This window comes from Hyposmocoma kahamanoa, unplaced genomic scaffold, assembly GCF_003589595.1.
Source record: "Hyposmocoma kahamanoa isolate Upper Pololo Valley unplaced genomic scaffold, ASM358959v1 65, whole genome shotgun sequence".
Classification (NCBI taxonomy): domain Eukaryota; kingdom Metazoa; phylum Arthropoda; class Insecta; order Lepidoptera; family Cosmopterigidae; genus Hyposmocoma; species Hyposmocoma kahamanoa.
Window position 1 is genome coordinate 12,231,296 of NW_020653853.1, and position 10,989 is coordinate 12,242,284.

Sequence of the window (10,989 nt, forward strand, 5' to 3'; positions counted from 1 at the left end):
AGTATTTTAGTCTGAGATTTATAAAACGAACTTAGATTTCGACTAAGCAAAAATGGCGAGCTAAGCAATTTTTTCGTATTTACAAAACGAACTTCGCCTAAGTTTAAGCAAGAAATTAATTTTTGCATGCCATGAGGCGGATTAGTGATTCAAAATCTATTATTTGTAACAACTTTATAACCTGTGCATCAAAAATAGAAATGATTTGATGATTTGAAATTAAATTACAAGGTTTCATTTATTTTCTTACTTAGGCAAAGTTCGTTTGGTAATTACGAAAAACTTGCTTAGTCGGAGTCAAAGTTCGTTTTATAAATCTCAGACTTAGTTTGTTAATAAATAAATGGTGAAGAAAAATATCTATACGCGTAATATTTTTTTATGCAGGTTTTAATTGCTTGGTTTTACAGCTAATCTACGTTATAGTATTGCAGATCTCAGATAACGACATTAGTGACACGCGTACAGCATCTGACGATTCTATGCAACTGTAAATTTCGTATTTTATGCGCTTACATTATCCTTCCTGAAGATCCTTGATTTAAATTTTGTACTTAAAAATATATACATATTAGTCGACCAGGGCAATTGTAACTTAAAAGGAATTGGGACTGTTGAATATCACAAGGTAATATAATTCTAAAACGGTAAAAAGAATAGTTCTTCAGAATTTTAAAGTTTCAATTAGCCCAGTCGAGCTTAGTTCAAAGATGGAAATAATTGATTTCATGAGATAGCTCATTTATAGAGGTACATCTGAACAAAAACAATCTTAGTAAAAATTTTAACAATTCTGCAGTCATGGACAAAAGCACATAAGTCAAAACAATGCTTATTGTCGTTACTAACCAACAAACGTAGTTTGTTATTCCGTGTTGTTTATAATGTCGCAATATTTGAAAATAATGATAAGGCTGAAAAAATACGCCATTATAGAATTTAAGTTGAAACATACGCATTTACCTCAGTTGGTCGATGTTTTGATTTAAATGATATTAGATTAGATAAATGATATTTGATTTAAATCTTATAAATTTCGAAAAATGTGTATAACAGATAATCAAGTTTACTACACCATTATTTGCATACTCGATTCGGACACATTCCATTAAGCATATTTTTGTAGTTGATGATAAGGGTAGCTTCTCCAAATTGCGAAGTATGTGGAATTTCTGAGGACGCACAATGAATGTAAGTATGTCATTTACTCATGGATTGTTTGGATGGATTATATCAGGGTGCGGTGATTTGCACAAGTTTGTTTTGGTACAAAGCCATAAATAAATAAAGAGTTAAAAAATGCATACATTGTTATTTGCTGCTAGAAAGGTTTAACAAGTTACTTAATTCATAGGAACTCATATCAAACATTATAATAACAATAGTATATAAAACAATATTATATACCTACACATTTACATAATATGTTACAATAGCACTGGCAAATACATTTTTCCTAACTACTTTAGTTGTGTCCAGTCTGTTGGTCACATGTATAAAGTTTATTTAATGAATTGGATTTTAAATTTATACTATTCTTATGTGCCCCTGTCTGTTGTAAAAGGGACAGTCCCATATGTTTTTACTTATTTCTGTTATAGTAACCCGCGGAGGGTTACATCAACATCTTGGTAATACGGGAAGGGCACTATAACTTGTGCAAGCAAGCCTGCACAGCGACCTTATAAGTTCAAATCCTGATCTCAGATCAGCCCGTGGACAGGGTTGAATTAATGCTTACAATTTTTAAGTTCTACTAAATTAGTTTAGATTTTAAAACTATGTGAACAACAGAATCGACACTTATCAGAGCGACTTTTTACGCGTGAAAAGAAAAAACTGTGTAGTTTCACCACGCTAGGTAATCGCGGATATTATCGCCCTATCGATACTTTTTTAATTTGATAATTTTATTATACAAGCAAAATATTATTTAATCACATGTTCCAAATACTATGGAAATCCCTTTTTTAATTTAAAAAATATGATTGCCTCGACGAAGTTCAACTGTCAAGCATCCATTTTTCACTTTCGACACAAAAAGTCACCCTGTATGTATAATATCACGTTATTTAAAATCTAGTTTGGGACTATAAGCTGGTTTGTATTAATTATTTCCATTTTCATCTGAAAAACCAAAGGGAAAAAATAAAATAAAGAAAAGGTGAAACAAATCAGATTAATTACAACATAAAAAAAATAAAAAAGGAAAATCAAGAAAAAATTTGGCGACAGCTTCGGATCAAAATAATTGTAAAAATTGCGATTGAAATTAAAATAATTACTGACCGAAATTATAGCTGATTCAAAATTACACTATGAAAGCGTTGGTATGATCAACATATTAAAATCTACCAGATTAATATTTCAAAAACAAAAATAACAACAAAACATGTCTCGAATATCGTTTAGTTAATGTAATTGCCGCGGCGAGGTTACTGAGCGGGCCCTCGTCCGCAGGCGGGTCAATGTTAGACGAAGAAGTCGAAGTCTACGATGTGATCATGATGTATCATGTATCATGATCATAACGCTATTTCATTATATAGCAATAAACAACATCAGGTACTCCATAAAGTGTATTATTTAAATAAGCCGTACCTCTCTGGGCAGACTTTTGTTCACCTGCAACTCTTCTGTGTCTGCTTCCACGTTTTCTCTGATTATCCATTCGTCTTCTTTGAGAACCGTCTGGAACAAATTAAGTTTATTATTGTGTTTTTCGACTGCGTAGGTTAGTTGCTAATTATTAAATCTTGGCTGTAATTGTAGGAAACAAGAGAGATACTGACTGATTGTTGTCGGAGACTGAAGTAGCTTCTTCTGATCCCATTGTATTGTAAGTAACCGCTTAATATTTATTTAATAATTACATATATATTTAGATTTTCTTTCGTATAACACTTCACAAGATTTGGATTATAGTATACAATTATTTTTTTAAACTGGGACAGTATAGGGAAATCCGACACCATAGGAGATACAGGGAAGCTGTCTTAAGAACCATAAGTTATTTTTTGTGAGAAAAAATTTGGTATTGTCAAATTTTTGGTCAAGCATGTGTTGACTCAGATTTTTCTTAGATCCATTTCATTGCATCAAAACAAAAAATCGGGACAGAAGAAATTGATTAAATTTAATAAAACCTTCTTTCATACACTAGGAAAATGCAGCGTACAAAATGAATCATAGTCCAAGTACTTAACAATCTCTCTCCCTGTAATACTGGATTTACCCATATCGTCCAAGTTTAAAAAATCTCACTGTATATCCCTAAAAAAGTTATTTTCAGCAATGAAAACTTAATATGACAATCTACAGAATAGAAAATCAGTGATATGTTAGTGGTTTTAATTAGTAAAAAGTTTGTAATGGAATCTAGAACCCCCTATTTTGAAGTCGGTTAAAAAGTGTACTGACCAAGCTATCAACCTTATCTGCGTCTCGATTGTGCACTTGCTTGATGTGATCCTTCAGTGCAAATGCGCGCGCGTAACTTGCGCCGCACATGGAGCAAGAGAACTTGAGATTGTTCTGCCGCGCGTGCGTTTCCGTGTGCACGCGCAGTTGATACAGCGACGCGAAGGGCCTGAGAAAAAACAAGTATATTGAGAAAATGTACAAAGGATCATTTACCATGTGAAATTCGAAGTATTCTTTTTTTTAATATTACGTTATTTTTAGTATGTAAAATTTTTTCATAAAACAAAACATTGTAAATAAACCGTAGTTCTAAATGTATAAACGAGATGAGTGTTAAGTAGTTTTATTATTTACTTAAATACATACTTGTGCAGTCAACGAACAAGTTGAAAATGCCTACTTCAAATATTTACTAACACTAGTTAAAACTTACCTATTACAGTGCTGGCAGGCAAAGGGTTTAGTATGGGAGTTCTTATGTCCAGCGAGCTGTACGGACGTTTTGAACGCTTTCGGGCAGTACGGACACTTGTACGCACGCACTTCAGAGTGCGTTAACAAGTGGTGATTGTACACGCTGTGTGCTTTGAACCTATACAAAGTAAACCATTAAAGGAACCGTTCCTTCTTCATCGTTCCTTCTTATCATACGGTCTCGAGAGAGAAATAATAGCATTCTTTGTTTTGACCTCGGTTCTGCTAGGCTTTGGCCCAAATAGAATCCGTAAAACATGGCATTCTACAACTAACAACAGTCACTACAAAATGATTTTAAATTGATAAATCGTATCAGTTGCAATTTTACTAAGAACTCTGTGTTAAAGAAATAAACTTTTATTTATAATTCATTTCAGCAACGTAGTTATTTTTCGACCTCGAAAGGCGAAAGTATTGAGCATAAATATTGAAGAAATTCAACTTTTGAATCAGGTACATTAGTCGAAATAAAATTTTAAATTAAACTATTAATAAAAATGTCTATATTTTTCAATTTGAGAGAACACATTTCAAATTACCTGGTGCACCGTTATGCTTGAAAATAACACGTCAAAGAAAATTTACATAGCTTCCATATATCAAGAAATTGTAATAAAGGGCCGCTATTTTTTAAGTTGTATATTAGCTTACTATTATGGTGTAGCTTAGTATTCACCAGAAAACACGGTTATATGAAAAATTATTTTCAGCCACATTAGTGAATTTTGTTGGTGCCTCAACGACCCCCAACTTTTTGTTTTCAAATATAGTTGTGAACGCAATGTAGTCCAACATATGCAAGACTGTATCGTATTCTCGTGTATACAACGCTTAAATGCATTATTTTTACACTTTCAATTAAACGTACTTTTGTTTCATACAAAATCTTCAAAGGAAACCGATATAATTCCTTTTTTTTTTTAACAAAGGACCGAGCACTTGGAGCGGTCTACGTTCAGGCATATAGAAGATCACCTCTATAAATACGTGGCATCATAAATTTCGTCGCGGCACCGTTAATGACAACGCTTGTACGATAAGTGGATGGAAGGTGAATGGAGTATGCAGTGATATTACGATAGTTATTTCTAGTAAAGTACCAAAAGTTCTCATTCTTTTAAAAGGGTTGACGTAAGGTATGCTGTGAGTACGTTATTTATCAACAATATGGAAAGTCGGCGGCGTCATTCTTAAAAATAGTTATGTTAGTAACAATGTATGTTATATAGTGATGAAAGAGACTCAGTCTTTTAAGGTCTTTTAAAAACCTCGACTAATTTTCAACGCCTCACGACTAGTCTAGTCTTTTAATCCTCAAGTCTTGAGTCATAAGACTAAAATTGAAGATTAATCGAGTAGAAGTCTTTTAACCCTAGGAAGCTTAAAAGACTTATAGGACTATAACGACTAAAAAGACTAAAACGACTGGCGTCTCATAGCTTCGGGAGTCGCGAGTCATGAGCCGTATGGCGTGATTTTATTTCTACCCAAAGGTATTTATTTTACGATTTTTATTATAAGTACATAAACGTGATTATTTACTACATACTACTTACGTCATTTTTATTTATAAACTTCGGGTTTAATAAGACATAAAATAGGTATAAGTCCTTTGCAAACAACTCGTGTAAGTCTTTCAAGTGGTTCAAGTCGTCGTTAAGTCTTTTGAGTCTTTTAGTATAACGACTGATCTTATTAATAAAAACTCGAACCCCCAGTCTCAATTTTAGAGTCGAATAGACTTGAGAAAATGGACTCCAGTCGTTATAAAACGCCTTAAAAGAATGAGTCTCTTTCATATCAAATTCAATGTTATACTACATTACTGATTAATTTATAATAGACTACGTCATCTAATCGGGTTGATGCGAATTATTTTTTGTACATCCCAGTTGGGATAACTGGACAAGCTACAGTGTTGGTAGTTACACTTTTTTTAGTTTTATATTATTTGACGACAAGATGTTGATAGAAGGACGGTAAATAAGAAATTACTAACGAGGGTTTATTAGAACTGAGTGCTTTAATAACTTGAGTTTTGTATTTTTTTACCATCCATGATACGTACAATGTTTTTCATCACATTTGCGAGGAAATAAATACAATATAAATATGGTTCACAACACAACAATTTCGGATTTGACAAATGGCGGGCTTTTTGTTTTTTTTTAAATTCTTCCATAGATAATACAACTCGACCTAAAAAGTTGTAAAAAGCAAACACGCCTACAACGCTGCGATGCAACGATGGTTCGTAAAAAAATTGCTAAATATTATACAGAAAATAATACAATTTAAATCAATTATTAGAAATTCTTAATATTTAAGTAGTATGTGGCTGAATTGCAATAAAATTTCTGTTTAGATAACACTAGGCGAATGTTTTAATTTTGAACTTAAGTAACTTCCTTACTTGAACCTGACCTATGAAAGGAAGCATGTCGTGCCACAAATTTAAAAAACTCCTTACTGACCATGGCTAGCAAAGAAAAAAGGTCCGTGACTTTTATTTGGGGCATTATAGTCAAGTTAGCCATCATGCCATCATACCATTTACGAGCAAGTGTGATGAAAATGATATTTTAGTGGCAGTAAATCTGCTTGTGTAAGAGTTTGTCCTCCTTCGCCTCCTCCACTCCATCAGTCTCTTCATACATGCCCCTTTATTCTTGATAATTTTAAACCCGGCCTTTTTTAAGGACATCCCCAATCTGACCGAGATATGTACGCTAAGGTCTATCTCTCGCCTTCGCTCTATAAAGTGTCGTCAATCTACCAACATTCGTTTTTTTTTCTACATGACCAAACCATCGAAGGAACCCCTTCTCTATCCAGAAGGTTTAGCACATACGTTCCCAAACTTTTTTGCTCATCGCCAATTCATAGGCAAAATAAAAAAATTCAATGCCCACCACCACAAAAAATTGTTGAAAACACGTATTTTTTGTAATAACTTAATACAAAAATTACAAAGAAAAAAGATTATATATTTGTTCATATAGATAATTCAGGTTATTTTTCAAATGCGGTAGCACCCCTGGACAGCATCAACGCCCCCAATTGCTTCAGAGGTACTCTCCTAGTACTCTTCTGCGTCCACTGGGGGGGCGCTAGGGACCACTTTGGAAAATTAAGTTAGTTGATGCATTTTTTCAAAATATTTGTTATGTATACTGCCGTGACCAATAAAAGAAAGACGATTGTTCCTAGGTGGATAATGTACGCAGTAACAGCAAGAGAGAGACAGACATTTTTTAATTTCATTTCTTTCAACATTATTTTCTCGGTTTTGAGTTTTTGACACAAGCGCCTTTCAACTAACTGCGGCAGTATTATGCACCGCATTATGTATCGTATAAATTTAGTACTCTTTATAAATCACGATATACCTTTTCCCGCAGTGTGGGCAGGCGTAAGGTCTGGCGCCGGTGTGTGTGCGCATGTGCAACGTGAGACAGTACGACACGCGGAATGACTTGCCGCAGATCTCACACGAATGGGGCTTTTCACCTGCAACCAAAACATTACGTGACAGACTGATCTTTGCATATCATAATTAAAGTTTGGCACCAAGGTAGCAGTTAAAATGCTGCTGCAATTTCGCTTAACCGTAAAAATACAGGGTAGTCATCGTGACTGGACTGTAACCGAGTAGCTAAAAGTTTGAAGTTCAAAGAGAAATTTTAAATCCTGTCAATTTATGTAACCAATTCACGTTCAAACTTATGAAACTAAAATAAACTCGGAAAACATTTCGGGAATGTGTGGGACAAAACACACCTGTATGTATTCTTTCATGTTTAACCTTTTCGTGCGGCCTCGCAAATCTTCTCTCGCAGTACAAACATGTGTATGGTAGGGACTTGTCTTGTTTACTCACTGATACCTAAAAATAACAGATAAGTAACATATTATTATGTTTGCGACGAGTAGAATTGTAAATATACATATTATATTTATAATACAAAGTGATGGGACGAACAAGTCGTGCGCCTGGTGGCAAGCGACACGCCTATCATAACAGTTGCAGTGCCACACAAAGTTTTAATCGCAAAGATCTAGGTTAGGTGGCAGTACTTCCCTGAGCGAACCCTTTCACAAGGAGCTCTACTGCTACTAAATATATATATATAGTTGTTGGTCTGCTTTTCGGTAACAGTAAGCGATTAACGTCACCTTACATTATTATTACAAAAAAACGTATCTTTATAACATTGCACATGAATAAGGCCTTATATTCTCTGTGCCCGAGATTGTAGATCTTCATGCATTAACAGCTGCTAAGACGAACTATAAAGCTGTGGATGCGAAACGCAGGGCGCCCGTTTTTTCTACCGCTGCGCTACCCATAGATTGCGACCAATCAAAATCAAAATGATCTTTATATGTATACACACATATCATAAAGTCTCTATAATGTGTTCAAAAACCGCAAATTACGACCAACATAAAAGTAAACTGTTTTGTTAGAACAAATTTCTTATCTGTGATATTTCATAGAGAGTAGATTGCACAACACGTGCATAAAACGCGTCATTTTACCCGAGACGAGTATATCCACCCGAGCCGCAGGCGAGTGGGATACTCAAGTCGAGGGTAGAATGAGTTTTATGAACGAGTTATAAACTCTGCTTTTCACTTCGATTGCGAGGAAATTACACAAATATTATAATTTAGACGAGGAAAGTTTTTTATATTCTTTCGATAATCGTATCTTCGAGACGAGAAATTCTCTCCATCTAAATGGGCCTTTAAAGACCCATTTAGATGGGGAGAGTTTCTCGCACGCTTCGAGACGAAAACTCGTAGGCGATTATCGTAAGCAATAATCGCCATAAGATTATCGTATCATAATGTTTACATTCAGGCAAGAACTAAAATCTCGCCTACGATTATGTCATACGAGATTCGTAAGCAACTTAATCGCCTCCTCGACTGTTTACACGGAGAAATATGTAGTAAGGAGATTCTTGCTTACGAGTTTTCGACTTGTCTAAACACGATCTCGTATGACATTTTTTCAAGTTCATACGATTATCGTACAAATCGGTTCGAACCGTTTTGAGTGCGAGAATTGCCATTCGAGTTCAGTGATTACTGCGGTATGACTATGGATATATCAAAATGATGCAAAAACCATTCAAATTTGAAACTGCTGATAATATTAGGGGTTAAAGTATGAAATTGCCGTTTTATTGCAATAGGTTCTTTGAATTTTCATAGAATCTTCATGGTTTGAGGTTTTCGAATGAAACTTTTTTCAAACCATTCTGTGATTTTTTTTTTTTTAAATTTGAAACATTTGAATATCGACTTTCAATTGTTTTTGTTATTCAATTTAGACAAGAAAGATGGATACTGCGAAAATTCGACTGATTTTTGAATACGAGTTCCGACGCGGAACTAACGCGGCAGAAACAGCCCGCAATATCAATGCTGCGTTTGGAGAGGGGTCTACTAATGAACGCACCGTGCGATTTTGGTTTAAACGCTTTCGTGATGGAAATTTCGACTTAAAGAACGAGTCACGAGGAAGACCGCCCACACAGGTGAATAACGATGAATTAAGAGAGATAGTGGAAGCCGATCCTAGTCAAACTACCCAGGAATTAGCGGCATGGTTTATCGTTACCTTACCCACAATATTGACTCACTTGCGTCAAATCAATAAAATAAAAAAATACGAAAAATGGGTGCCTCATGATTTGACTGATCTGCAGAAAGAAACGCGTGTTGAAACTTGTGTTGCTTTGTTGAACCGGTACAGAAATGAAGGAATATTGGATCGAATTGTAACATGTGATGAAAAGTGGATTCTTTATGATAACCAGAAAAGAAAAATGCAATGGCTGACCCCAGGTCAAATGCCACAACAGTGTCCTAAAGCAAAACTTACCAATAAAAAGGTAATGGTAACTGTTTGGTGGTCTCAGCATGGTGTTATTCACTATAGTTTTCTCCGATCTGGTCAAGCAATAACGGCAGATGTCTATTGTGCCGAACTCCGAACCATGTTGACAAAACTAGCAGTAAAACAACCCCGACTCATGAATCGATCTTCACCATTATTGCTCCACGACAACGCGAGACCTCACACAGCACGAGAAACCATTTTGACCCTTCAGGAACTGCAGTTAGAAACCATTCGTCATCCTCCGTATTCACCAGACCTTGCTCCAACGGACTACCATTTTTTTCGTGATTTGGACAATTATCTACGTGACAAGAAGTTTTCTTCCCAGGAGGCAGTACAAAATGCTTTCACACAGTTTGTGCAGTCTAGATCGTCGGAGTTCTATCGCAAAGGCATTAATAACCTTCCCATTAGATGGCAGCAATGTATAGATAATAATGGCAACTATTTTGATTAAATAAATTTGTTAAAAATTTAAAAAATAAACAATTTAGATTTTCAGTACAAATCGGCAATTTCATACTTTAACCCCTATTATTAAGTTCATTGCACTGTATAGAAATATAATTTTGATTTATCATTTTTTTTTAAATTTTATAACTACTGACACAAACAAAAACTGACAATTATGATAAATTTATAGGGCGAGTGAGTGCGTGAGTGACTGAGTGAGTGAGTGAGTGAGTGAGTGAGTGCGTGCGTGCGTGCGTGCGCGCGGGCGTGCGTGCGTGAGTGAATGAGTGAGTGCGTGCGTGCGTGGGCGCGCGCGGGCGTGCGTGTGTGAGTGGTGAGTGAGTGAGTGAGTGAGTGGTGAGTGAGTGAGTGAGTGAGTGAGTCAGTGAGAGGTGAGTGAGTGAGTGAGTGAGTGGTGAGTGAGTGAGTTGTGAGTGAGTGGGTGAGTGAGTGAGGGAGTGAGTGAGTGAGTGGGTGAGTGAGGGAGTGAGTGAGTGGTGAGTGGTGAGTGAGAGAGTGGTGAGTGAGTGGGTGAGTGAGTGGTGAGTGAGTGAGTGAGTGGGTGAGTGAGCGAGTGAGTGAGTGAGTAGGGAGTGAGTAGGGAGTGAGTAGGGAGTGAGTGGGGAGTTAGTGAGGAGTGTTTATTGAAAAGTACATTTACTTGAAAAGTCGTGTCGGCCATCTTGGATTTAGAAATAAATGCTATGTTCGTAATGAGCACC

General features: G+C 35.7%; 1 protein-coding gene across 2 annotated transcripts in view; it reads right to left on the minus strand.

Annotated features, from left to right (window-relative positions):
• Positions 1–339: 339 nt before the first annotated feature.
• LOC113231325 (zinc finger protein 2-like) overlaps positions 340–10,989 on the minus strand; it is a 22,410-nt gene continuing 11,760 nt past the window's right edge. For both annotated transcript variants that reach the window (XM_026465604.1, XM_026465605.1), the window contains exons 10-16: positions 7,681–7,786; positions 7,290–7,410; positions 3,857–4,015; positions 3,421–3,589; positions 2,602–2,691; positions 2,019–2,127; positions 340–1,984 (exon numbers count right to left, since the gene is read on the minus strand). In XM_026465604.1, coding sequence (XP_026321389.1) covers positions 2,080–2,127; positions 2,602–2,691; positions 3,421–3,589; positions 3,857–4,015; positions 7,290–7,410; positions 7,681–7,786 — 693 coding nt within the window. In that variant the 3' untranslated portion in view covers positions 340–1,984; positions 2,019–2,079. The remainder of the gene's footprint in view (positions 1,985–2,018; positions 2,128–2,601; positions 2,692–3,420; positions 3,590–3,856; positions 4,016–7,289; positions 7,411–7,680; positions 7,787–10,989) is intronic.